The sequence below is a fragment of the Pezoporus flaviventris genome, unplaced genomic scaffold, assembly GCF_033815535.1.
Source record: "Pezoporus flaviventris isolate CSIRO_AGI_PZ_B2104156 unplaced genomic scaffold, CSIRO_AGI_Pfla_v1 ptg000054l, whole genome shotgun sequence".
NCBI lineage: Eukaryota > Metazoa > Chordata > Aves > Psittaciformes > Psittacidae > Pezoporus > Pezoporus flaviventris.
The window spans coordinates 9,039,707-9,067,301 of NW_026892602.1; the positions used below are offsets into that span (position 1 = coordinate 9,039,707).

The 27,595-nt window shown below is 42.2% G+C and overlaps 2 protein-coding genes across 2 annotated transcripts; both read left to right on the forward strand.

The window, feature by feature from the left end:
• Nucleotides 1–390: 390 nt before the first annotated feature.
• LOC133277196 (collagen alpha-1(I) chain-like) lies at nt 391–897 on the forward strand. The gene has a single exon (XM_061468836.1). The coding sequence runs from the start codon at nt 391–393 to the stop codon at nt 895–897; it is 507 nt and encodes a 168-aa protein (XP_061324820.1).
• LRP3 (LDL receptor related protein 3) lies at nt 770–26,809 on the forward strand. Its single transcript, XM_061469154.1, has 7 exons — nt 770–990; nt 5,995–6,042; nt 11,714–11,852; nt 19,538–19,746; nt 20,022–21,108; nt 22,261–22,393; nt 23,305–26,809. Exons 1-7 carry the CDS (start codon nt 924–926, stop codon nt 24,115–24,117), a joined length of 2,496 nt encoding a protein of 831 aa, XP_061325138.1. The 5' UTR covers nt 770–923; the 3' UTR covers nt 24,118–26,809.
• The last annotated feature ends 786 nt before the right edge of the window (nt 26,810–27,595 follow it).

Consider the following 27,595-nt stretch of genomic DNA (forward strand, 5'->3'; position numbering starts at 1 on the left):
CTGGTTAACTTTGTCATCTTGGTGCTTGTGAACACAAGACTGTCAAGTTTTCAGTGGAACAGGATGGGTTTATGTAATTTATATCGACCCAAACCGTGTCGACTTGTTGAGATCTGTAACCCTGTTTGCACGACCGCATTACCTGTTTCACATAGACAGGGCCTGGCAGGGTGCAGGTCCCATTCCTTCGGACGAGCTCCGAAGGGAGCGGAGCGCTGCGGGCAGAGCCCCGGTTGCGGAGGGTCTCTCACCCGAGCACGCTGCCCGTGGCAGCAGATTTGGCCCCTGCAACGCGTTCGCTTCCGCCAGCTGCCTCCCCGGCTGAGCCGAGGCTGCTCCCCGGCAGGGGGGGCCTGCGGGCCGCCGCGGGGCTGGGCGCGGCCTCCCGCCATGGGGCCGCGGGCTCCTCGCAGCTCGCCTGGCGGAGGTGCAGCCCCGTGGAGCGTGGCGAGGGCCGGGCAGCAGCGGGAGCGGGGCCCCCCGTACCGGGCAGCAGGCCCCACGGCCCGGCCGTGGAGTGCGGGCGGGCCCGGCCCTGCCTTCCCCTCCTTCTCTTGCCTTCCTTCCTTCCCTTCCCTTCCGCACCGGGCCGCGCTCCGCCCGCCGGCTCTCCGCGGCCCCTCAGGTGCGCTGAGCGGGGCGGTGCTCCCCTCGTTCTCCGGCCCGGCCGCCGCAGCTGCACGGCGGGCCTGTCACGTGGGGCGGTGGCGCTGCTGCTGCGGTCTATCCTCCTCCACCTGCCCCGGAGAGCGGAGCGTGACCCGGCCATGGGGCTGCAGCGGCGGCTGGTGCCACTCCCGGCCCCGCGGCGGGCGGGCCGCGCCGCAGGTTCTCGCGGCTCGGCGTAGAGGAGAGGCGGGCGCGGAGCTGCCGCGGATCCCCCCCACCTCACGGTGAAGGGCAAGCAGCGGCGGCGACCCGCCATGGAGAAAGCATCGGCCGCGGAGCTCCGGCAGGGCGCGCTGGTGCCGCTTACCGCCATCTGCCTGGGTGAGTGCCGGCCGCCCGCTCCCCTGCGGCGGGGCATGTCCGGGCATGGCTGGGGGGGGGGGGGGGAATACCTGCGGCCGTGCGGGAAGTTACCGGGGTGGGGGAACGGGACGGGACGGCGAACCCCTCATTTCCCTCTTCGCTTTCAGACAGACGGGGCTGGCGCGGCCGCGGGTTATTCAGGGCGCCCTGCTCGCTGTCCCCGGCAGTGGGGAGGCCGAACGGAGCCCTGCGGAAACCAGCGGCTTGCCCCTGGCTTTGAAACGGCGGCGGCAACCCCGCACAGCACTGGGAAAAAAAAGTTTATAAGGCATCATCGGTGCCCTCCCCTGGCTGTAACTCTGCGAGGAGCGGTGCGGGCAGCGGCTCCCGGCCCGTTCCGAGCCGCCTTCTCGGCCGCGCTGCTCGCCTGCCTGTCACTTCTCTGAGTGGCAGGGTGGAAAACATCACACACCCACCCCAGTTCTCTGCCATAGTCTGTTTTCCTCCCTTCCTTCTGCTTGAAGCGATCGCTCCCAGCTCTGCTTCCCAGCAGGTGCTAAGTTATGGCAACGTGATGAAGCGTGTTACTGGTTTCCAGTCTGTCAGCCCTTCCTGTTAAGGAAGATTGTTTTTGTTCGGGGAAGCGATGGCAAGAAAAAGTGAGAGAAAGGCCCCACATATTTAACAGGGGCACGTAGAGATGGGGAGTTACTAAAGCTGAGTGCTTCATTCTGTGTGCACTGACGGGTTCTGGTGCTGCAGCATTCTCCAGTGCTGGTGCTGTGCTTAACTGTCCTGACAGTTGTTTGGTAAACTGCGACAGCTCCTCGAACTAGAATGTGCTGAAACCACAGCTATATGCTAATAAAGTGGATTAGAGTTCATTTTTAACAATCCCAAATGACAGTTACTGTTTGTTCCAGAAATCATCAGAAATGGGTATCTGTGGCCAGACTGCTTGTTCTATTTTTGTAGAAGTGGATTTTTTTTATAACATCATTGCTTGCCTAGAAAATGTAGGAAGTTGAAGTTTGAAAGCTGCTCTGGTTACTTGAAGTGTATCTATTTTAATTAACGGAAGTGCAGTGTAAAAAGCTATCTAAACTACAAAACAGTTTGAACATCCGTTCTAGCTAGTGCGACTGTTTTCTTGCAGGCTCTTAAAGGGATGTCAGAGATGTGCACAGCATGAGAATAATGTCTGCTGAGTTGCCGGTTTAAATTTAGGCAAGTTTCTGCCCTATCTCTTACTTTTTTTCTTTGCCATATCTCTTACTTTTTTTCTTTGTCGTCTGGTCAGACCTTTGTTAAAGCTTTTGTTATCTAACAGAAATAGAATGGTTATTGTTAAAAGGTCTAATAAGATAATAAAAGATTATGTAAACTCCAGAGTTTAAGTGAGAACAGTTCTTGTATTTAGCTGTGGGTAATACCAGATTGAAAGTTTAGTAGATTTCTGCTTTCTATGACTCCCAGAATTTCACTGTCTGGCTGTCATTTTCAGCTGTAATGTCTCCTATGCCTTGCACAGCTGATATTAGTGGAAGTGGAGAAACATGGGAAGTGCCAAGCTTGTAAAGTATTCTGGTTCAGTGAACCCATAGGAAAGTAATGTTTCTGCTTCTTTAAGGGATTTTGTATTTTACTTCCTGCTTGTCTGTCCTTTCCTTTCATCCTTACTCCTGTTTCTTGCTCCTTGCCATTCTTTCCTTTTACTTTTTGCTCTCCTGTGGGTTGTATGTGGTGTTTGGTGTCTGTATCGGTGCATTGCCACTGACCATTGCTATATGTGACCTTGTCCATAAACTCCTGCTCCAGAGTCTGGAACTGTTCTTGCAACTGTTCTGTCATGAGGCCATTTTGTTTCTCGTTCTTGAGAAACTGTGGAGGACATCAAATAGGAAGTAATCAAAACAGTGTAGCTGTTGCCTCTCCTGGCTGTGGGAAAAGCCTGGTAGCTGTCATCTGGTTCGGATGTGCCAAGATGTAAATTTCCCTTTAGATCCAAATAACTGCTTTCCCAGCTGAAAACCTCACCCTGAGAATTATTTAGCAATCCAAATGAATGGCACAGTAAGTTCCCTAAGGGGAGTTCAAGTCGACTGAACCACTTCTGTTTTTTTTCTGACTCCCATAAGTCTGCCCAACAGTTAAGAAAAAGAGCATCTAGCAGACTTCCTAGTATACCTCTGGTCTCTCACTTATTTGTATTTTCATGAGATTTTGTTTTGGTAAGAGACAACCCAGGAGGGAGTGGCTGGGCATTCTTTTGGGCCTCTGACACTTCTGAGAGCTGAGTACTTTAGAAAATACTGGTTTACAGCACTCTTGTTTGATTTGATGGTCTTGAGTGAGACCAAGAGTGAGGAAAACAGATACTGGAAACCGTGAGCTTATTCAGTGGCTGGGAAAGTACTTGTTGTGAAACCTTGACTGTTTAAAGAGTGTTCTTGACTGCTGACTTCCTAGTGTGAAAGACTTCGAAAATGAGAGCAAATAACTTGCAACAGCAGCCAGAAGATGTTTTGCATTTGCAGAGGTAAAAGAGCATCTTTGGGGTTGTCTTCCTCAGATATCTGCCAGGCCTGGCGTGCAAAGCTGCGTCTAACTGTCCTTCTGGTTGCAAACTAGGGCTGCCTGACACAGTCCTGAGGAAAAAAGGAATGTGCTTCTGAGCTGGCCAATTCCACTCTATCATGCCTCTTGTCTTCATGCTACTTATGTCCATTTAAAGGTCATAGGGGCCCCTCATCAGCAATGCAAGGGAACCTCTGCTTGGCCTCTCATGTTCTGTTGCTGCCATCAGGAAGATTTGGATGGGAAACATGAGGAAAGATTGTAAAATGGTTGTACACACCCAGATGTTTCTGTACAGTGCATCTTAAAACACCTCTTTCAGTTGTGGTGGTAACAGTTACACAGAGAATATTCATGTACTTTCTTTGGAGCAGAACAGAATCTTTAGTTTTCATAAAAAGAAATGTGTAACTTAATCACTGGTTAATTTCTTCTTATGGTTATATTACTATCGTTACAGGAATAACGGCACTTTAATACCATGTGGGACAATGTTGTATCATTGTTGCTACTGTGTTCCAAGGCTTGTCACAAACAGACGCAGTACTCTGTCACAGAGCAAGGGTTAACAGAGCCTAACAGTTTCCTGGTGCAGGATGGTAGTGTTACTCCTAGGTGTGCTTACTGAACTATTGGAACAGGATGGCACTGTGAAACAAAGGAAATCATTACATGGCATGTTGTTATTGCCATATAACAAATGTCACTGTACATTAATTATGTAATAAAATCAGTGCTGTTAAGGTCCTTTGAACAGTGTGTTAATGCTTATTAACAGAAGGCTGCAGCTCACATGGGTTTCTTCTCAAGCCACATCTAATATACACTGCTCCTTCCCTTGTGCATTACTAAGAGCTCAACCCTGCAACCACTTAGAAGGAGTAAGGAGTCGCTGCCTTTGTCCTTGTTCTGAAGCCCTGTAACAATGGGTGATGCCAGGAGCAGCATTCTCCCTGGTTTGCAGGTCCTGGCCTCAGCCCAAGGTCCGTTGCAGTTTGTGTGCCTGCTGAAATCGCTGTCTGCATTTAGCTCTTGGAGCTCTGGCTTCAGGAAGGAGAAAGTCCAAACTGGACATCCAGACATAAGTCAGGAAAGAACTGCTATAGGCACCTGGGCTGCTGCAGTTTGGAGATAATTCACATCCACTACTGACTGAAAACCATGACTGGTTTGTCAAACTGGCAAGCTAAGGGGTTGTTTTTAGCTTTTCCTTTTTCACCCCTTTAGTGGTAGGTACTTTTTTCGTCTTGTGCTGGTTTAAGTTATACCAGAAGGTGGTCGGGGCAAGGGTCATTGTTTCAGGATGTGTTTGGACAGTGTCGAAGACAATGGGGGCCCCCCGGCTCCTACATGCTACTCTGAGACATAAATAGTGTTAATTGGCAGCAGCTTCCCAAGTGACTGTGGGGAACAGGGACGGTTTCTCTTCCTCTCTTCTCCTATTGTTCATTTTTTTATGATGTTTTTTACTAAATACTGGCCAACAGATCGACTGTAAAAAGACTCAGGACTTAACACATGCAAAATAAAGCCAAAGTGGTATGGAATGTTGTAAATTAAGTTTTGGTAACCTTTTAAACCTTTCTAGTTCTTTTAAACATTTGTCATTTCATTAATAGGCTGTCTTTGTAGATTATAGAACAGTGCTAAAATAAGAGCAATTAGTGGAATATGCTGTAGTTGTTAGAGAAGTGACTTAAAGAATCTTAGTGGAAGCTAATATGAAACTACGTGTTAACGCTGACCTCTGTGCAACAGTGACACAGGAGAAATTTTGTTTTGGCGGTTACTACTCTTGCCAGATCACTCTAATAGTATATACTGTGAGGGGAGACTTCTGAGAAAGTGGAGAATATTTGGAAACTAATTTGTAAGTCAGATGTGTGTTGCAAGCACCAGCTCATCCTGTTTTGATTTTACCAGTGGACCTTTTTGAAAGCTTCATTGCCTTTGAGTAGTCAAAGTAATCACGTTAGTTTTAGCAGTTCATTTTCAAGGTGACATTCACCTGAGAGGAACAAACTTTGCTTTATTCAGAGAAGATGTATTTAAAGATAATAATCTCATTAATTATGTTCCAGCATTTAAGAGGTGAAGTGACTAGCTGTGATGATGAATGTTTCAGTGTAATTGTTCTTGTGTCTTCCCCAATTAGAAAAATCCCATGGAATAGATCAGCAGTTGTTTCTTTTGGTAGCATATTTGACAGATACTAAACAAATATTGTGTGTTGATTTTTTATTTTTTATTTTTAATAGCTGAAGTGAAGGATAATTACATGTAGTTGATTACATGACTTGCCTGTGTAGATAAGCAAAGTTCTTGCTGGAAGACTGCAATACATTTATAGTAATACCCCAGCAAACACCTAGAACTGTATCATTGCTGACTGCCGCCCTGTACTGCTGGAACCTGTCTGAACATTATTTTTCTGTCTTTACACAGTGAATTTATTCCTGACTGGGAAAACAGAAAGTGCTGTTACCTCGTTAGGTAAGAAATACTTTATTTGTATTTACTGTTCTTTTGAGTTGTTACTGTTTCTTCCCCATGCAAAATTCACTGTTTAACGAAACAGTGTGACGTTTGCCATATGAGAGAGAGTAACAGAGATGTTTTAGGAAGTTTAGAACTTTTAAGTCTGCGTAGGGTTATAGACTTCATCGATGTCACTGTGCTAGAAAAATAAAAGTCACAAGCTTGAGTCTAAGGTCGTAGCATGTGCTGATATATTCAGGGAAAACTGTTTAGGCATTGTGCCTGGGAATATCAAGCAAGGGACAGTGGCCCATTCCTGGAGGAGCAAAACCAAGGATGTTAAAAATGTCTCATGAATGTCAAAGTGGAAATTCAACCAGAATTGCAGCACTTAGTGTCATTTCCTTCTCTATAGCAGTACTGTGACTTGCTGACATTACAGGAACATTACAATCAGGTTCCTCTTGGTGATAAGGGCCCTCTTGTGCCTGTCAATCCAGTCTCGTTGGTAAGCATACTTTATGCCCAGAGAGGCTGCAGGTTAAATTAAACCAGAAAAAACAAATAAGGGAAACAGGAGGAAAGGATATGGGAAAACACAAGAATAATTCTAAGGCAGTGGGTTGATTAATGTGGGAGCTTGAGCATTCAAGTCAACATGGGGGCCTGAGAGAAGGCTTAAATCAGGAAAATGTAGTAATTTTTTGATTAAGTAACTTCCTTACATTTAGTTTAGGGGAAATGTGGATGAACCATGTAGGACATGGGTTGTTTGTAACATAGTATTTCCATTCTTTCATTGTTAAAAATGCAGAATGTCTTCCATGTCCCAGCCTGTTCTGCGTGGATGCTTCTATGTCTTTTGATGGCATTTGGCACCCATTGGCCGTATGGCATGTTAGTTTACAAAGCATAAATTAAGTAATTATACAGTGGCTGGTCTAGACTGGTGGTACTGCCTCTGTCTGAAATATGTAATAATTCATCCAGTTGGCTCTGCTGCCTTCTAATGCTGTTCTTTTGCTAGAAGCGGGGAGTTGTAACATTTGGCTTTTATTCTTTCAAGTATGAGGAAGTCCTCAGTGTACTCCAGCCTTCATGTTTTTTTCTTGATACAGTTTTGAATTACTTTGTCTCCTGACAGTGTAACTGGAGCCGGGGGGGGGGTGGGTGGGAGAAAAATGATTGTAAAATGTTTGCAATAGTGTGATCCATGTGAAGCTTCTCTTGCCTGTGCCTTGAAGGATAACAGGTTAGGATAGTGCAGTTGAAAGGCAGATGACCCTGCCTTGCAGGAGATGTTCCTTAGGAGCCCTGATAAAAGTTGGGAGGACTGCTTCTATCCTAACCACATCCTGACAAAGCAGCCTATTACAGGTGATCTTTATGAGATCAGAGGTAAAGAGCAGTTTCTTTTCAGAAAGCGAATAGCAGAAATAAGGACTTCTGAAGAGCACAAGTCAAGCCACCGCCTTGGCTGTATTTGTACAACACCTTTAAGCTAGAAAAGCTGCTGCTGCTGCCAGTGAGCAGTCCTCCCACTGAGCCCCCTCTCCCCAGGCTCACAGTGAGCCAGTTCAGTGTGTTGGTCCAGTGGAGCGTGAGCTCAGGTTTTGTCAGATCAGTGGGTTGAACCATTGAACTGTTGGGCTGTGCCTTTGCTGGTTCTGTCGATCGGGGCAGAAGCAGCCTGCTGGAGACTGGATGAAGGGATGAAGTGGAGGGGAGCCTTAAATGCTTTTTTTTTTTTTTTTTCACTGTTGTAAGGGATCTGCATTAAGCAACTTGTACAAGCTCTCCTTGAGGGAGGATTTGGAGAACTCAGAATTTCCTGCTGACCCTGAGATAGCTACTTGAGGAAGTGTGTATCACCAAGCGTTCAGTTGTGAGGGAAGGTTCCTTGTGGCAGGTGCAGACCGTCCTTTATCCTGGAGCAGATGGTTAGCATTGTGTCCTGTGGGACTTGGGCAGACCCTGGGGCAGAAGAGTGTGAAACTGCAGGATTTATTTTTTGCTGGGGTCGTGTGAAAATGTATTCCTGCACAGCTTAGTGCCCCAGCACTGTCCTGTGCTGGAGCCCAGCGTCTGTTCTGTTATAGTTGCTTTTGTGAAAATAGGAGCAATCTTATTCACGTAAAGTTTTGGAAACTTTCAAGTATATTTGTGACATATATATTTGTATTTAACCAGCAGGGGGAATCTACTGCTGTTTACAGTAGAAATCCATTTGATTATTACAAAAAAAGCCTTATTAAGATTTGTGCCTGCTTGACAGGAACTCTGAGCTGAAACCTCTTCTGGCATTTGTTTGAAGTTTGGCTTTTTTTAATCTATAAAAATTCATTATTATCTGTCTTCAGAATTCATCTTTTTTTAAAGGCACTATTTTGGTGAGATTTTTGGTGGGTTGGTTTGCCCAACCATTCTGTTTCTTCAGTAATCCTAAATGTGGAAACCAAACCATTTGAGGCTTTTAGTAAATTGGGTTTTCACTTCTGGGTTTGTGCAGAAAGGCTGAAGAAATATATTCAGAGAACAATTGTTGAAAAAATGTTGTCACCACTCCTGTGAGCTGTCCCTGATGAATCCAGGACCGTGCCTTTCTATTTAGAGACTTCCCTTTCCTTTAGATGTTTTGGCAATTTGAAAAGGCTTTTGTTTATTTTCCTGAAGGATTCACGGTGTCATCCTGAAGCCCAGCTTAGTAACACAGTACTTACGTATGTGATTCTGCAGACTTCATGGCCTGGAGCTGAGGAGGGAAGTGAGGCTGCTTTACTGCCACTGAAACCCCAGCAGTATGCACTGTGCCCTTGTGTGGTTTTTCTGTTTTGTTGCCAGCACTGATGGCTCTGTTCAGTACAGGTTTTTCATGAAAATGTTTGTAGGTGGAGGAACAGCTGCTGAAAGTGGTGCTTGGGCACTTCACCTTGTCTGCCACACAGCAGTCAGCGTACAGGGGGTAGAGGCAGGCGGCTGGTTAAGAAAGAGATCTACTCATACATTTTAAGTCCTGTAGTTATGAGCATTGGTGGGAAATGCACCAGAAGCATAGGGCAGCTAAGTGAGGTTTGGGTAAGCATAGTAGTAGTTTTGGGGGGTGATGGGTGTATGCCCTCAGTTCACTTCAAGAGGTTTAGGGGACTGTGGACCTATCCTTTAAAATAGTGGAATTATGTTTTGGCAGTATGAATTCAGATTAGATGTTCATTCAAATCAAGAGCCTTTGTAAGAGCAAAGCAGCTGTGCTTTTAATTTTGAGTAGGGCAAGTAGGAAATGCTTGTTTTATGTCAGAGGGGCAAAACCATTGAACAGCAATGACCACTGTCAGATGAACTGCCCAAAATGGCGTGTAGTATTAGCCCTTATTTTGCTTATGTCCTTAGGTTTTCACAGCTACAGTTCTTCTGTTGAAATGGGAAGTCTTTCATCTGTTCTTCTTCTCGTATCCCATGTTTGTAGCAGGTGTGCAGTGCTATTAAGTAAAAGCATTTCTGAGAACCTGAACTGTCATGTTACATCAGATCCCGCTTACCAATTAGAAAACTGTGCATTATTGCAAAACAAAAACCGCTAGTAATCTTACTTAAAAAAAAAAAAAAAAGAAAAGGTGGGATACTTCAAATAACTGCTGCTCAGGATCTTTGTAAGTACTTCTTAAAATGGAGAAGCAGATATTTGGGAGAATAATAGCTCTGCCTAACTGCACTGATGAATGCGGGACTGAAGTGCTCATGTGGAGTCACCAGGAGGTCAGTGGGACTTCTTCAGAATGGAAACCAAGATAAGCTTGGTATTAATTATGATTCTATTCTAATGCATATACTATGAATAAGGGATGTTAATCCAGCACACAGTTTGGTACAAGGGAACAGAAGTATTTGCAGAGCTGCTGCTGGAAGCCTCTGGAAAGTGCTGTCTGGTGTATTTGCTCTTTCTTCTTTGTGCATTTTGTTTCCTTCCCATTGAGAAGTTTTAGTAATCTGGCAGTTACCAAATACGGTCTTTCTGGCTCCTTTCATATGGTTGCTAGCTCCAGCTTGTCTTACGCTGCTGTGATAACGCTGATGCAGTGACAAGTGTGCAGAAGGGCACATTTATAGACCTGAACAAACTGAAGAAGATAGTTAAAAAGTCCTGTTGATCTTCCATTTGTTTTTATATTTCTGTAACTGCATCTGCATCTCAGTATTTTTCCACTAGCAATGTGATAAAAAAGTTGTTTTTTTTCATAACTGCTTTACTGCAAAATATTTGCTTGGAGAAGGGATGTTTTCCTGTATTTGTGTATTCTGTATGCTTTTGTGGCCTTTGAAACTAGTAGGAATTATATGCATATGTTCAGTGGAATGCCTTAGTTGGAGAGTAAAAATAATGGCTTTTTTTATGTTTTGCCTCAGGTAAGTTACTCACCTCCTGCTTTTTATATTCCTGTGGCTCTCGCTTCAAAAGCGCTTGCTGTGAACAAACATAGTGCCAGGCATGGATTTACTGGTGGGGGTATACTGCAGCTTGGCCTGTCCCCAGCCAGGAGCTCTGCAGGCAGCCCTGCCACCTGACCCGATTGCAGCCAGGCAGCCTTGCCAGCACTTCTCACCCCAGCCCTCCAGTGCAGCTGAGTCTGATCCGTTCTGTGAGTTGAAAATGATGCATTTATGTGGCTGAATTTCAAGCAATACTGAAAATCTGTGATTTATGATGCAGTACCTTTCAGTGCACGTGTATGGGAGGTATAGGCAGCCCAGCTTTTTTTTTCCTTGCTGCCTTTTTAAGCTATGAGAAAGTAAGCTTCTGTCAAAAATTGGAATATTCAGCTGCAGTCCACAAGTCATGCTCTAGATAGTAGTTTGTTTTAAAAATAGTTTTGGAGAATGTTCAGAATAGCCACTGCATTACAGAGAGTTTCCCCTCTTGTAGTCTGCAGAGAGTACATTTTCCCATCACAACGGCTTTCCCACTTGTCCTTGGAACATTTTACTTTCATTTTTGAATTGCTTAATTACAAATTGCAACTATTTAATGTAGTTTTAATTAGCCTGCTGTTTTCCATAGGAAGAACTGAAAGTGCTTTGGAAATACTGAGCTTTATTTAGCCCTGTTTGCTCCTTTGTCTGGAAAATTTCTCCTATTTATGGGAATTGAGAAGGAATTTAGCGTCTCAGTAACGTTCAATGAAAACATTTGACATCAGAATCCAGTTTGCCTTTTTGTTGGGCCATTTTTTTTAATTTTTTTTTTTTTTTAAGCCATTACAAACTCTTCAGGTCTGTCATATGGTGAGGAGAATAAATATGTCCAGGAGCAGGTTACAATAAAATGAGCATCTAGACAGTTTACATTGAATATGGATCTTCTGCAGTTGCTGGGTGACATACCCAGCCTTTGGGAAGCTGGTAAGAAGGATTTCTGTATTACGTCCTCGTGACAGATCTGTGCAGTAAAATTGATTGTAGCCTGTGGTAGATTCATACAAGGTTATTGATTGATCCTGCATTGAAATGCAGGTTACACTTACCTACACTTAGAGGGGGTGCTTTAATTAAGAACCAGGGCAGGGAAGAAAGCAGTAAGAGGGTAAAACTGTTGACTCTCACTTGTCTGCAATCCCCAGAAACTGATGAAAGCTCTTCTAGCTAATGTGAGTTGTTGTTAACAGTAATACTTTTTTTTCCCACTTATTAACAGCTGCTTGCAGTGGAAAACTGGAACAGCACACAGAGAGACGGGGAGTTATCTATAGTCCTTCTTGGCCATTGAACTATCCTCCAGCTGTAAACTGCAGCTGGTTCATTCAAGGAGATCACGGAGACATGATAACAATTAGGTATGGCTTCATGTTATGCGGAGGTAAATGTTTTCTTTGCTGAAGTGAAACAAAATGCGAGTTCTTACCTGATATACTGGTATGAGACTGTCAGAGCTACTGGATGGTCAAAGGAAGCTGAAGTTGATTACACTGAAGCATGACTGCAGGCTGGGCACCTCTCATTTTAAAAATGTTCCACTGTGTCTTATTCCTGTAGGCTACTTTTGACATCCATTATTATACACACAAATCACTTGTAGACTTTTAATGTATTTATCTTCACTATACCTGTGTGAGATTTCATCCACCTCTGATAGATGAGGGGGTGGGAAGCAGTGATACATTTACTCAGGTTAAATAGACCTTTTTCTCTTCATTGCTTATAGATAGGAATAGGTGAAGGCTATAAAACCTGGAACAGCCTCAGTGGGATCTGTAAAATTCTTAGAGAAAAAAATGGCTTTTTCTGTAATGTCTTGAAATGGTGCTCAGTTTAATGGGCAGTTGAAGATAGTCATTGCCTGGTGTTACTTGTTAACCAAAAGACACATGCTTTTCTGCTTAATATTTATTTCCAACAGAATTAAATAATAGCATTTGTGGTACAATTTCAGCTCATTCTGTAAAAATACTTTTTAGAAAAGACTAGAACATATTATAAATGGTTTCTTAAGAATGTTTAGGCTATAATGTCAGCGTAGCACATATGTGTTTAATTTCTCTGTGCTAATCCTAATATCCTTCTCCAACCAAGAATTTCGTATTCAAAAAAAAAAAAAAAAAGAAAAATAAGCAAACCCAGGAAAGGGGGTTTTGTTTGGTTTTTGGTACTGTTGTATTTGACACCATCTGCTCATTCTTTGCTCAGCTGCTTAAAAGGACTTCAAACCTCTTCAACTGCAGATGCTCAGCAATTAAAAATAAATCTGCCACAGATGGAATAATAGGAGGGCTCCACCATCCATAGTTCAAAATAGGAGCTACTCATCAGAAGTAATGAAGTAGATACCTGCCAGCATTTGAGATCCATAAATAGCAACATGCTTTTAAACCCCATTAAATTGTATTGGACTTGGGGAATTTGTTTCAAAGCAGAGATTATTGGAAACTGAGAAAGCATACAGATGAGACACAGGACTTGACCTGGAGAGTAGTACTGCAGTTTATGCTAAGAAAATGTTTCAAAGCTCCCTGGTAGAATTAGGATTCTCTTCTGGAAGTACAAGTGTAACAGAGGCTAAAGAGACTGAGATGCGGAAACTGGTAATAATGTGTGTGTAGTTTAGATGTGTGCGTAGCAATATGACTTGAAAGATTTCTTCTTAATGGGTTTGTGTTCTGTCACTGGATAAAGGACCACCTCCTGCCCTCCTGTGCAGGTGCAAACAATGGGGGCTGTGTGTTTACATCTTGGGGAGTAGTGTTGTGGTGTTACATTTCTGATGGTAAATGTACTAGGAATTAGTCACTCCAGTGTATGAAATGCAAAATGTTACAGCATCTGAGGATTTCTTTAGAAGGTTGTACTCAGAATGCCAAGGACATAAAAGAAACAGCTGACTTACCTAGGCAAACTGGGAAAAAAGGGCTCAAATACAAACATCTTTTTCTCTTTAACTGTTGGGTATGCTTGTCCTAACAGTTTGTTGATAAGGACGTAAGAGTAGCCTTTTAAATTTTCCTAGGAAAATCAAACACAGCTCTTGTGATAACATCTGGATTTTGAAAGGTTTTTTTTTAAAACTCACCACCTCTTTTGTGTTATGTTACACTGAATACTTTTCCTTTGATCTTGAGTTCTCATTGACACTAAGACAGCAACATTATATAAGTATCATATTTGAGATACAGCAGGAGTCATTGTGGGATAAAATTGCAGTTGAAAGTAGTTTTGATTTCTAAAACATCTGCAGTTGGTGGTCATTTTTTATAAATCTGTTCATCAGCTTTAATAGAACAGTGTCCAGATCTACATGTGGATATAAGATGCTGGCTTCTGTGGGCATGGCCTTTAGAAGCTTTGTCTGCTTTTTTTTTTTGTGTGTGTGTGTGTGTGTGTGTGTGTGTGTATTGATTTTTCTTCATATTCTCTTATTTCTGTGCTTATTGTTTTGCTTTATAGTTTTCTTTTTAGAAATCCTTGGGGGGTGGGACTTCACAAGAACAGGAAATACTTGTTCTTTGTGCTTATGCCTCTTTGTTAATTATGCACATTTCAATACTTTCTTCAAGTTTGTGTGTCTGATGGAATGGTGCTATTGGTTCCTGGGAGCAAGAGTGTAGCCACTGTCTTCCAGGACTCTGTTGTATCTCTTTAAATTCAGGTAATCAGTCTGTTAGTTATTGTTTTGGAAATGACTTGATTTTCCCACCTGTTTTCTCTGTCTTCATGCTTGTTTTTCACAGAGGACTACATAACCCCTCAAATAAAGATGTCATATGCAGTAACTGCCTTTGTACCATCCTTTACAGGTTTTATATATGTATTCCTCATATCTGAGAAAAAGGTTAAAAATAATTTTTGTTCAGCAGTTGCTGTTACCTGATGGTTGTAATTAACCCCAATGATGGCAGAGCATAAATGATTTGCGTTTTAATGTAGGCATTTATGGGGCTGAGATTGAAATGTTCTCCATGCTCAGAATTTAAGACAACAGTATTGAAAAGTGATCTACTTAGTGACCCACTCAGGCTGTCTCTTATTAATTGAGGTATGGAGGATCACCTTCATTGGCTTTCACTTCAGTGATTCATGGCATTGGCTTTGAAAAAAGGAATTGTCAGATACCATCTGAATTTCAATTTCTGAGTAGAACTGAGGTCTGTTCTTGTAAAGGCTTGCTGGTCTGTAATTGTGTGAAGAATTGAAGGGACTGCTTCATAGTCTATTTACCAAACTCACAGTATTTCAGAACTTGACATTAATTGGAAAAAGCTTATAATAGCCATTTATTTCATTCAGTTGCATGGCTGAGCCTTTGATGAAACAGCCCCTGTGTCTCTTGCCTCAGGTTCCACATTTTGCTGGTGCTTGGGAGCTGGGAATAAAATAGAGCTTTCCTGACTTCCAGGTCCTTGTGCTTCAGTGGTTAAGTAGCAGTTTTTAATGAGCTAATTAAGTCATCAGTTGTTCACAGGCTGCACTTGCTGTGAGGGGTTGGCAAATAGAAGTAACTTTTCTCGTTTAATTGGGCAGTCTGTTTTATTTTGGGACTGTGCTCTACTGATCCACCCATAATACTTGTTCTCCAGTTAAATTATTTTAGAGCAAACCACAGATTTGGAGATTTGTTTTTTTTTTAATTTTATTTTTATTTATTATTATTTATTTGCTAATTACTTTCATTCAGATCTTATATCCCATATTTATCCTTTTTCCATTTATTAAGAATGATTTTTTTTTTTTTTTGCTTGAATCTGTAGTTGCTTGTGCTTAAAGTACTAAAAGGGTTGTAGGGAATTCAGATGGCAGAAAGCTCTGCTACGCATTAGTGTTGCAGGTAGCACATTTTTTTCATATTTAGAGTGTTAATGTGTATTTATGATAATCTGGTTTAATAAAGCTCTTTGCAGCAACATAAAAATACTTGTCAGTTGGTGGAAAAATGTCATTGTTGGCACCTGTTGCTTCACTTGAGTAAACCAGGCAGTATCTGATATAAATAGGGTTGATCCTGTAGTTTTCTGTTAAGCTTCTGGAGCCCTGATGAGGTAACCTTTCCTTGGTGTCATACCACTGAAAGAAAAGATCAGATTATTTTACTGATTTCTGCAGAATTCTGTAAAAAACAACGTAGTGCTGCATTTGTCAGTTCACATCGAGTTGTTCTGATCCTTGGAGCCTGAATGCTTCCAGTGTTTAATAAACTATTCTTATACTTTTTTATAACGTTAGGAGACTTTTAAAAGGAATTAGTTGTGGAAAAGGCATTCCAAAAGCAAGATAACTGAAGTTAGTGCTTTTGAATAGCATCTGTCAGAAAAAACAAAATCTGCAAAATTTGGTCTGATAATTTTGATCTTTTACACATCTCCTCGATTCCTGTATTGTGTTGGAGATCCACAGTGAGAATAGCCTAAGGACCAAAGTCTTTCAAAGGATGTTCTGTGTGTTAGTGATGGGTGTTGTGCTTGTTAATATTGCAGTTCTAAGTGCTCAATATACCAGTGTACCACTGCAGCTTGCATGGTAGGGTGGACCTCTGGGTCCATATTGCACTCCTTCAGAGCTCTTTGCTGGAGGGGGTTAGTGACTGAACGGTCCCATCTTTTGCTTCTCCTTCCAAACCCTGTGTTTCCCTGCCCAAGATGTTTAAAAATACTGCAGTACTGACTGTTGCTGTGTGAGATTTTGGTGACGTTATCCACTAGTACTCTCTGTTTCAGCATGTCTTGATTCTGATTCTTGTTTTAATCACAGAAAATTATGTGGATTCAGGATACAAATGGTCTGAGACCTCTCTCAAGAACCATGACTGTAGACAGTACTTTTCCAAAAACTGTAAGATACTTGTACAGTTCTACAAGCAGTAGGAGCACAAGAATTTGTCCCTCATTTCCACAGTATGCCCTCACTCATTCAAACCACTGGACTAATGCCTTTGGTAGAAAAATTTGCATTTCAGTTTGAGGATGTTCAGCTGAGTAAGTAAATGTATCTGTGTTCTATTTTGTGGGTAGCAGGATTAAATTATTCTTCAGAAGACTGTAACAGCAGCCATGCTGGATGTAATTACAGCTAATGAAAGATCTGAAGTAGCAAAGGTTGAATGCACTCTTCAGGACTCTTGAGTAAAATAATCAGTGAGCTGTTTCATGTCAGATTAGTATAGCAGAAATTTCTGACACAAAACCTCGTTTTTGCAAATGCATTATAAAGCAAATACCAATTTTATGTATTTATACATTCACACATATGTATTCATGTTGTTTCATGTTGCTTCATAGAAGAATGATTTTTGTGGTGAGGTTGGTTGATGGCTCATTCAAATGATGGCTTTTGGCCTTGTGTAAGATCACCATCAATTTAAATGGGGAAAAGTTTGCTCCCCGTGAAGACAATATAACTTAAAAAGATGCTGGAGTAGAGTGACAGTGCCTTAATGAAAGCCAAATTTGTTCAAAATATGTCTGCTGATGAGTTTGTATGAGGTAGTTCATAACTGCTTTGACTTTGCTCTTGCCTTTAGAAGAAGAAATTTTGTAACTGCTACAGTTTCTATTCTACATCAGAAATAGAACATCTGTATTTCAGAGAAATGGTGTTTATTCAATGCTGTTTGAAACTCCTAAGCACCTGGGAGTAAGATGTTTATTGTTTTTGAAAAAGAGGTTGTTCTTGTGAATGTTCTGTATTGCCCTTTTTCAAATACCAAAGCATTTGTGTCAGTAGCTTGAGCATCCCTGAGAGGCATGGTGTTTTCAGGGAGGCTGTTAAAGATGATACTTCCTTGCAAGTCTATTTTGCCTCATTACCCATGTACTCAGTTGGCTTTGTGGCTAAAGCTTGAATTTCTTAGTGGAGAAGTGTGGGATTCGCTCTGAATCTATTTCAGATCCACAAGCCGATGCTCAGGAAAAGCAGTTATCCTCTGTACGCCTGTGCTTCTGCTTTGGAAGGTGGGATTAAAGTTTGTTGCTTTTCTGTACCCTCTATAATAAACAAAAGAAACCCCAACCAACCAAAGCACCCTTTATTAACAATCTTCAATACTGCATTCTCAAGGTGAAAGTGAAAAGTGTTTGTTTATTTGTTTGTTTCCTTGAAAGAAATACATTTTAATGTAAGGTAGAGACAGCTTATTATATAGGCAGATTTTCCCCTGGGTGTGTGCAGTCTGTTGTGTAACCACACTGTGGGTGAATTATTTACTTGATAGACATAAGTAGCTGTTCTCAGCAGAGTGGGGAAAATGAGTGGCTGTGGGACTAGCTGGACTGCTGGAAACTGGATAAAACAGGTGAACACATTTTTAGTGCTTGAAGATTTGTCCCGGTATATCTAAAATAAATATAGAAGTAAGATTTAGTAAATGATCTTGTTTGTATAGCACAAGCAAAAGTTTTTCTGGTCACTCCCTGTGCCCTCCCAGTTCTGAGTTTCCATTTCTTCATTTAGTGACTGTTCCATTTCCTTAAAAAAATGTTGTTGGGCAGATAGGTATTTCTAATACTTATCCCCAAAGTCTGCACAGTCATCTAGAACTTCCTTGCAAAATGCTGGTTTCAGAAGCTTGATGCGATTGCTTCTGTCAAAGAATTAGGTGCTGTGGGAATGTGTCTTCCCAGCTGGGAAGATACATAGAGCATGTGGGAGGAAAAGAGTTTGAAAAGAGAAAGGATGTATTTCTGGGCAGATTGTTGTTGCCTGTACAAATGTTGTCGGACATCTTAATTTCCATTTTAACTTAACACTTTCAGTGCTGTCTTACTTCAAATGCTCTTGCTGATAATTTTGTTTTTGAGAGTTATTAAGCTGCTATGTTTAGCATAACCTAGAGGTGTGTGTAGGCTGGATCTTCTTGAATGAGTTGGCTAGTTTATCTAGTTGCTGCTCTTTCCCTTTCACCTTCAAAGGGCAAGATGTGTCAGGCATTGAAAGCCTTTTGTAAATGCATGGTGATATCGGAAAATGATCTTTTCCAAAGAATTTGTCTTTAATGTTTGTGAAAAGTCCTTTGTGGAAGGAGGTCTGTGTTTTGCAGCAGCTTTTGAACCTTTCTGAAACTTCTGTCTAGGTATTTGCAGTGAGTACACACAAACTTCTGCCAAGTTGATTCTGTGTGGCTGAGTTAGATGAAATAGGACCAAAATTTATTTCTAAGTGTTCTGAACAGTGTGCCTTTTCCTAATGAGTGTGCTTCTCTGTGCAATGCTATTGCCATAGCAGATTACTGAATGCAAATGTAATCTGTTTCATCAGACAACAAATACCATGTATGGTTCCTGAGCTACAGGTTAGGGAGTATTATCTGGTTATGTTCAGTGTTCTGCAAACAATCAAGGCACTTCTTTGCACTAGGTAGGCTATTACTGAATAATCACTGGGCTTGGGCCAGCAGCAAGGGCTGGAGGTTTGATAGTAAATTTTATAGGCTTGTTTGCTCTGCGGTTGCATTCCCAGAAATGGAATATTTTAGTCTTTGATTTAAAAAAAGTAGTGGTGTTAGGATTCAAGTTCCATTTCCACCTGTTGCAGTCCTATTCTCTTCTTGCTCTTTCCCTAGCATGAAGAGTTGATTTTTCTCTTGTATTTATCTCATTAGGGTTCTTTGTACTGCTCCCTATTGTTCTTTTTCCAAGACAGGAGTCTCTCCATAGTTTCATAGTTTTAAGGTTGAAAATATTAATGCTGAAATTAATATGCTTTCTGTATAATGTATTCTGGAATTTTGCTTTTACCCAAATCTGTATTTTAGGAAGCAGTTTTGTTTAAGGACTGAGAAAAGAGGAATCATCCTTTCAGCCTGTGGAGCTACTTGACATGCTGTTTATGCCCATGATATAGGTGCTTGGGGGAATTTAAGTGCTCTGTTTATATGTACTCAAAGTACTACGGGTGTTTCATTATCTTTGAATGTGATGTGTTTATGTCAGCACTGTTTGGTGGAGAAAGTCAGTTGTCACAGCCTGTTTTTCCTGTTTGGCCTTGTTTCAGATACATGTCTTCTTTGTAACTTTGTGTTTTCTTTTGTTCCTTACAGTTTTAAGAACTTTGACTTGGAAGACTCTCAGAAGTGTGCAATGGACTGGTTGATGATCGGCCCATCTTCCAAAAGGGAAGAGTACAAAGTGTGTGGATCTTCCATACCTCCGTCTTTCATCTCTGCAAGGGACCATGTTTGGATATTTTTTCACTCAGATGCAGCAAGCTCAGGACAGGCTCAGGGATTTCGCCTTTCTTACATTAGAGGTAAAAACCTTACAGTTTTATTTGCTTCACTTACACACTCTCTGGCAAAACCTGAAGAGGTAGTGTTTTTTTGTTGACTGGAGTCTTGGGCCAGTTTTGGTGACTGTAAGGTGCTAGCATGGTAACGCTGACACTATATCCACTTGACTTTTTAAGAGTATTCCTGAAGTGTACTGGTCTGGCTGATGAGTTGTGACATGCAGGGTAGTAGATGTGACATCAGATGGTTCCAGAAGTTTTGATGCTGACAATTTTCTCCTTGCCCTCTTTCACAGGAAAGATAGGTCAAGCTGCATGCCAGTCAGATGAATTTCATTGTGCAAATGGCAAGTGTATTCCCAGTACTTGGAAGTGTAATTCCATGGATGAGTGTGGTGATAACTCAGATGAGAGAAACTGCACTGTCCCTCCGACCGAGCCTCCATCCAGCATCTGTCCCTCAGGAATGTTCCAGTGTAGTGCAGCCCATTCCACCAAATGTTTGATGAACGAGCTGAGATGTAATTCAGTAAAGGACTGTAGTGATGGTTCGGATGAAGATAATTGTCCTGATCTTTCCTGTGGCAAAAGACTGGGTAATTTTTATGGATCTTTCGCTTCGCCAGACTTATTCCGTGCTGATCACAGCAGATCAGACCTTCGTTGCACGTGGTATGTGGACACACAGGATAATCGACATGTTCTGTTGCAGCTTGATTTGCAGTTAGGCTACAATGACTATGTAAAAGTGTATGATGGCATCAAAGAGAGAGGTGATAAATTAATGCAAACATTTTCATACCACAACAACAGGCATTCTGTGAGTGTGGAGTCATCAAAGGGCCAGCTCACTGTATCATACCATGCCCGGTCTAAAAGCACCGGGCATGGGTTCAATGCAACCTATCAGGTGAAAGGCTATTGCCTTCCTTGGGAACACCCTTGTGGAAGCGATGAGGAGTGTTTCACAGACAAGCAGCGTTGTGATGGCTGGTGGCACTGTCCAAATGGCAAGGATGAGGAAAACTGTCCTGCTTGCCAGAAGAATGAATACCCATGTGAAGGAAACAGTGGGCTTTGTTACTCGGTACTTGACCGCTGTAATAACCAAAAGAACTGTCCAGATGGCTCAGATGAAAAAAACTGCTTTACTTGCCAGCCAGGAAACTTCCACTGTGGGACAAATCTGTGCATCTTCGAGACTTGGCGCTGCGATGGCCAAGAAGACTGCCAGGACGGAAGCGATGAGCATAACTGCCTGGTGATTGTTCCCAGGAAGGTCATCACAGCTGCTCTGATCGGGAGTCTTGTATGTGGCTTGCTGCTGGTGATAGCACTGGGTTGTGCATTTAAATTGTATTCTCTGAGGACCAGAGAGTACAGGTAAGCATCTTGCTGTGGTGTTTTTTCCGTTTAAAGGAAAAAAAAAGCTAATTGTTAACCAGAGAACTTGGAAAATACTGTGAAATCAATCCAAGGAATTGATGACAATTAAATAGCAGTCACTGCATTAGACATAGAGAAGAGTAGTTTAAGATTTTTGGAAGTAGTGAGGGGAATGTCAGCTCATGTATGATCTATGAGAAATACGCATTTATTATGCAGCCTGGCAGAACCTGCATATAACTTAACATCAAAACTGCTTTGAGTAATTTCCTCTCCCCACTCCTCCCCCTGCAACAAACAGCCCTGCCAAAAACTGAATGCTGAACTGTTGCTAAATCTGAACTGAATAGCCCCTAGCCCCTCCCCAAATACTTTAATACTCAGTTCTTCTAAAGCCATGTCCTGCAGCAGTGCAGCCTATTCTGGACAGGGTTGTTAACTTCCACCATTCCCATTGTTGTGAGCTGTAGTCCCTTTTCCTGCTACTGTATGCTTTGTTATATGGACAGTGTGTGTGTTTCTGTGTCTGCTTGTTACATGTTTGCTCAGGCGTGGTTTTGCCCTTTTGGAGAGAGTCATAAGGGACTTTCTGATGCCCATCTCTTGTCATAGGCAGCAGCTCTGTGCAGTGCTGCTGACACTGGTTGTGTGTTCAGCACAGTGTATTTCACATTCGTTCCTGATAGCATCTGCATGATTAAGGAGCTGGAAAACAGCAGCCATGCTATGTTGGAGACCTGGGTGCCTCAGTTCTGGCAGGACAGCCAAAGCTCTCTGCAGCTGCAAGCTGCCTCTGTTGTGTGATTGTTTCCAGCTCTTAATGTTGGCTTGTCCAAAAATAACCTTTGGGCCCTCCCTGAACACATTACCGCTGTTACTGGTGTAAGCTGGCCAGTTGATACAACTTTGGTTGCCACAGAGTCCAACTTAGGACTGCACTGGTTTGATTCACTGACGTTTATATCCTGTATTTTTACTCCTTTTATTTATTTTATCATCCTGATAAGATTTTCATGAGCCTGGTTGAACATCTGGGGGTTTGCTGCTAGCGTGGCGCCCTGTGCAGTGTTTTTATACATTAATGTGAGAGAGGGAGGACAAACTCGCTGTTACTGCTGTTTCATGTTTTCTCACTGGTTCTATTTCTAGAGCATTTGAGACCCAGATGACACGATTGGAGGCAGAGTTTGTGCGGCGGGAAGCTCCACCTTCCTATGGACAGCTGATTGCACAGGGACTTATCCCCCCAGTTGAGGACTTCCCTGTGTACAATGCATCGCAAGTATGGAGACATGAGTGCCAGTGAACTACCAGCAGCCAAACTACTATGAATTAGATAGACTCAATCTGGAAATGTATTTTTTCAGTAGCTGTGCTCATTATATGGAAGTTACATAAAAATACGTATGTTTTACTTGGAGCTGAAGAAACAGTTACACATCTTGGTGTTGTGGGTAGTTTTGAACACATTAAATGTGTTTGCTAGGGAACAGCAGTGAGATAAGCACATGCTGTTTTGCTGTACATCAAGATAGAATGAATAGAGACAAAGGTCAGAAAGTAAACAGAAAAAAGGCTTTTCAAGCTGAAACTGTAAATGTGCCTGATGCGATAAGAAAGTAAGGTCCCTAGCAGTATTTTGGGGAAATTCTGGGATTATTTTTCATTTACAAAAACATTACACTGGGAAGAATTAAGTCATTCTTCTGTTTTGAGAACTCCGAGTTCTCAAAAATCTCCTTGCCCTGTTGAAAGTGTCCACCTGTGATACAGTTCCTAGTGTGATATAAAGCACTTACAGTTTGTTACTCATGTGGAAAACTATTTTGCCTTGCCCTTTCTTCTCTGCTGTTGTCATCAGGACATCTGTTGAGGATCCTCTGCTATTGCTAATGATAGAGGACTCAGTGGTCTGCAGTCTGTTTTTTTAGTGGTGGTCTGATCATGTGAGTGAAGCATCTTCCTGGGCAGAGCTTAAACTCATGAAGGAAACACTCTAAGGGAGAGTCTTCTAGTATAGGTAGAGCTGTCCTTGATATTCTTACATAGTTCATTAGAAAACTGGCATTTAACAACGAAGTGTGAGGATAAAGTCTGAGAATTCTAGTAAGGTGGAGATACTAGTGGAAAGAACGGGGTTAGGAGAAGTCTTTTGAGTATGTGTGAAATCACAGTTTGTTACGTCTGTTACAGGCTTCTGTGCTGCAGAACATTCGAACAGCCATGAGGAGGCAGATGAGACGACACTCATCAAGACGGAGCTCGTCTCGGCGGCGCTTGGGCAGGCTCTGGAACAGACTTTTCCACAGACCTCGGGTGAGAGGACAGATCCCGCTCCTGACACCTGCCCGCACTTCACAGACTACACTGGGTGATGGAATCATCAATCGCGCTGTTGGGACTATTCGAAGTCCTCCCCCTTCTCCTGAAGGACCTAGTTTAGAGGCAAATGCCCCTGGTCAAGCCAGGTGCCTACAAGAAGCTGTATGTAGCAGCTTGCAGTCAGAGACTGAAAGCACAGAGCCACCGCCTTCAACTGTCTTACTGAATACTTGCACAGCAGCACATGCAGAGCCTGAGGCTGGACGCACTGGTAAACCTTCAGGTGCTGAGACCTCTGGCAGTGAGCTTAAGCAGTCCAGTAAAGGGGATTCAGGAAAGGCTTTCAGAGATCCTTTATCTGAAAGTGTTACAGAAACGATCCATGGAGGGTCAGCATCTAGGAGGACTGTCCGAGAGGACAGTAGTTTAAGTAGAAGTCATCCGCTGAGTGAAGAGCCATGTAGGTTACCCTTAAAAAGATGGGAGTCTGCTTATCCAGACACCCCCATGAATGTTCATATCCAAGTGGATGGACAAAACCGATGTTGCTCTAACTCATACCGGGAGGAGCCTTTGGGGGTTCATGCGGCTTGCTGCCATTCTGTGGAAGTGCCAATGTTAGAGTCCTCTTCTCCCCTCTCTGAAATCAATACCAGTGATGATGAATCTTTACTGGTTTGCTAATAAAAATTTTTAGTTCAGCCCTGTAAATTTTGTAACTTCATTGTTTATATGACAGTGCACTTTGGGGATAGATGGTATGTCCATGCTCTCAACTTTTTCTCTTAAAACCAGTGTGCTTTAATCCTGCAGGGAGTACAGTATGAGACCAAATGAGACAAGTTTTTGTCTTCCTTGCTATTCCTGAAATTCCAGTGGTGCAGAAATAGGCCAGTATGTGATGTCAGGGGCTAGGATAGCAAGAATGTGTCCCTGCAGTTTGGAGGCATTTCCATCCTCTGATAATTCTTCTGTGCATTTACTCACTCTGCGTTCAGGGAGCTAGTGTTTCATTGCTTTTCAAGTGGTCTTACTGAAATTAGAGTGAACTCTTTGGAACCTGGGGCAGGCACTATTGTCAGTCTGAGTACTGAACTAGAAATAACATTGTCTTTTAGACATCACCATTTAAGTAGAAGTTAATAATTTTTAATTACAAATAGTTAGAAGGAAATAAATCCTTTGCAGCTTCCTCTTCACAGAAATTGCAGACTTTCTTTGCTTCTTTCAGAAATGTTTTGATGGTCGTATGTACCTTCAAGCACCTGCTAAAACCAAAGGTTCTATTAGAATACCCAGGATGATATCTGGTGTGTTGCCTGCTAAAGCTTTGCAGGAGAGATTAGCAGGGTTCAGTGTAAGCGGAGAGCAGTGAACCCCAGCTGCAGCGATATTTCTGTTTTGTGTTGTCACGTTAAATTCTCTGTATAATGATGTGAAGTTTGGAGAATTGTTTGCTTTCTCCCAACCTTCTTTTTCCCCTCCTCCTGTCTGTTTCCAGGGACTTTATGATTGCACCACATTGGCGGTGCCCTAAAGGGTGCTGATCCTTCACAGCTCCTGTTGGCTGTAGAAGGAAGCACTGAGCATTTGGTAACTGTCAGGATAGATTTCTGATTTATTTTAAAGTAAAATCTGCATCACAAGTTTGCTTGTATATTGGCTACCTAGGTGCAGATGTATTTTGTTTGCTTTTTTTCTTTTAAGAACTGATGTAGGTGAGTGCCATTTTCACAGTTGACACTGTGGATTGCTCAGTACTTAAACGTAAACTAGCGCCTTTTGCATTTCTAGAGTTTAACTAAACGTGAGCAAGTTATTTACCTGGAAGAAGGGTGATGTTGCTAAACCAGCAGTGACTCAGTGCATGATGACAGGACATTTCTGTGTGGTAGCTGGGCCCCGTTGTGATGGCTGGGGCATTGGCCAGGGTCCCCCATGCTGTAACACAAGTTCTGCTTCAGTTCCCCGTGACACAGTGACAAACTAAAATGCTTTATATAGGAGTTAACAAGGAAGTTGATGCTGCTGCCCTGTAAATACTCTTCTGCTCAGAAACTTGTTTATTGAAGTAGGAATTCAAGTTGCCCGAAGTTATTAACTGAATTTGTAAAATTGAGATGGACTTTGGTGTCTGTGGAGCTGGGCTCTGCTGTCCACAGCACCTCCTGGCTGTAAAGGCAAACAGGCTTTCACAGTGAATGTTTATGTTTACATCAAAGTGTCAAAGATTTTTTTTTCCTTTAAATGGACTATATTTTGACTTGGATCTTTTACTAGGAGTCCTTTTTGGGGAGTGCCTTGAAAAGAACAAGGAGCAGGACTTTGGCTTTACTGGAATGTAGGATGGAAGAATGAAACTGAAGTTGGTTTAGTTTTGGGTTATTTTTTTTTTCGTGTGTGTGTGTGTCTTCAGTTGCAAATTGGTTTCCTTTATTGATTTTTGCAGAAGAAATCTCAGGGTCTGCACTGAGAGTGCTGCAGTGTCAATACCTGAGGAAACCACAAAGGCTGTGATAGCTTATGTCTGCCCTTGTAAGCATCAAGCAGTGAACCAACCGCTCTGGGAAGGTATCCCAGGTCTGTTTCATGTAAACTGCCTCCTTGTATTCAGAGCTCCTTAAAATTACAGCCAGAAATTTAAAAAAGTGGGAAACTGCTGCCATGCCAGGCATGAGCAGGAAGATCTCATTGCCCCTGTTCCTTTGCTCAGTGGAAAAACCCACACTTTAATGAAAGGTAATCAGCTAATAAACTTGCTAAAATTTTTGTTATTTTAATAATGCTTTTCTGCACTCTTTAAAGATTTTTGTAGACGGGAAGGAGAAGAAAAGTATTTAAGATAGATTTTTGGTTTGTTTTGTTTTGGTTTTGTTTTTTAAGATACAAGCCTCCCCTGTTCAAGCAGCCGAAAAACCATCCCTCAAAACCTCACTGAATAGAGAAGAGTACATATGCCGGTTTAAGATTAGAAGCTCACAGGCAGCATTAAAGGAAAAGTGACTCTCTTGTGTTTTTTCTTACTGCTGTTAAAACATGGGGAATGTTTCTCTTTGAAATTCTGGCATCTGCCAGCTTGTATTTGACTTTGTAACATCCCTTAAGTCTACTTGTTTTCTGTTATCTGCTATGTTGTTTGCTGTTTTGTTTTGTTTTTTCTCCTTCAGGTTTTATGCTATTTACATTGTATATATTCATTTACCCATAAAATTTTACCACAATGAATGTACAAGTATATGGTTCAGGTGTGGCATCATGGTTGACAGTGTCTGCTGGTTCCTGGACAATGATACTAAGCAAGTAAGATGCTGGGCATCATCATACTTTGCTCTTGGTTTGGATCCCTTCATTTTTAATAAAATTTCATGTGCCCAGAGACTGTGGGTTTCTGACTGTCACAAAGATATAAGGTGCCTAAATTATACTGTGCCTTTGTTAGACTCTCCATACGCCAACCCCAGCTCAGTGTGTTGACATGAACATGAAGGGTGGCAGAAGCCCTGAAATGTGTGACTTTAGGTGGTTAAAAATAGTTATGTCTGAAGTACAGCCTCCCATTCCCTGCACTGAGGACAATGCTTGTTTTGTTGATGCTTCCCCTTCCCAGTCTGCTTTGGAGGGTACCACTGGCTCTATTCTGCTGTTTTTGTGTTGACAGAGATTTAGCCTACAGAGTTACAAATCTTTATCTGTATCGAAGAGAATTGGACAGACTTTATGACCATCTAGATTTATCTGTAGCCATGAAGGATGGAAGGACAGGGCTTGGTGCAGAGAGATAATACCTCCTAACCTAGCAGGAAGTGTTTGCTTTACTTTACCATGCCGTGTCAATTCAGCTGCAACGACAGTGGCATAGGCAGTAATACTACAAACCATATCCTGATATAAGGGAGGCTGAATTGAATATAGCCCATGGAATGGAAATAGAGTGAAAAATGATACCTGTGCATTTGCCACAGTTTGTTGGCAGCCTGTGCAGTGCAATAGGTATGTCTTAAGACAGACCATGGAGCTAACTTGAAAAGCATTGAGGGAATTAAGTTTTTTTTTTAATTAGGTGTTTCTCTGAGGGGGAGCAGAAGAACTGCTTTTGATGATTTGAGATTTTTTGCCTTTGCATGAAATTGAGTTTTAATCTCCCAGGCAGATACTGGGATTT

Coding starts and splice junctions, on each gene's coding strand:
- LOC133277196 (XM_061468836.1), top strand. CDS start 391: ATGGGGCCGCGGGCTCCTCGCAGCTCGCCTGGCGGAGGTGCAGCCCCG.
- LRP3 (XM_061469154.1), top strand. CDS start 924: ATGGAGAAAGCATCGGCCGCGGAGCTCCGGCAGGGCGCGCTGGTGCCG. Junction 991..5,994: donor GCTTACCGCCATCTGCCTGG/GTGAGTGCCGGC, acceptor GTCTTTACACAG/TGAATTTATTCCTGACTGGG. Junction 19,747..20,021: donor TCGCCTTTCTTACATTAGAG/GTAAAAACCTTA, acceptor CCTCTTTCACAG/GAAAGATAGGTCAAGCTGCA.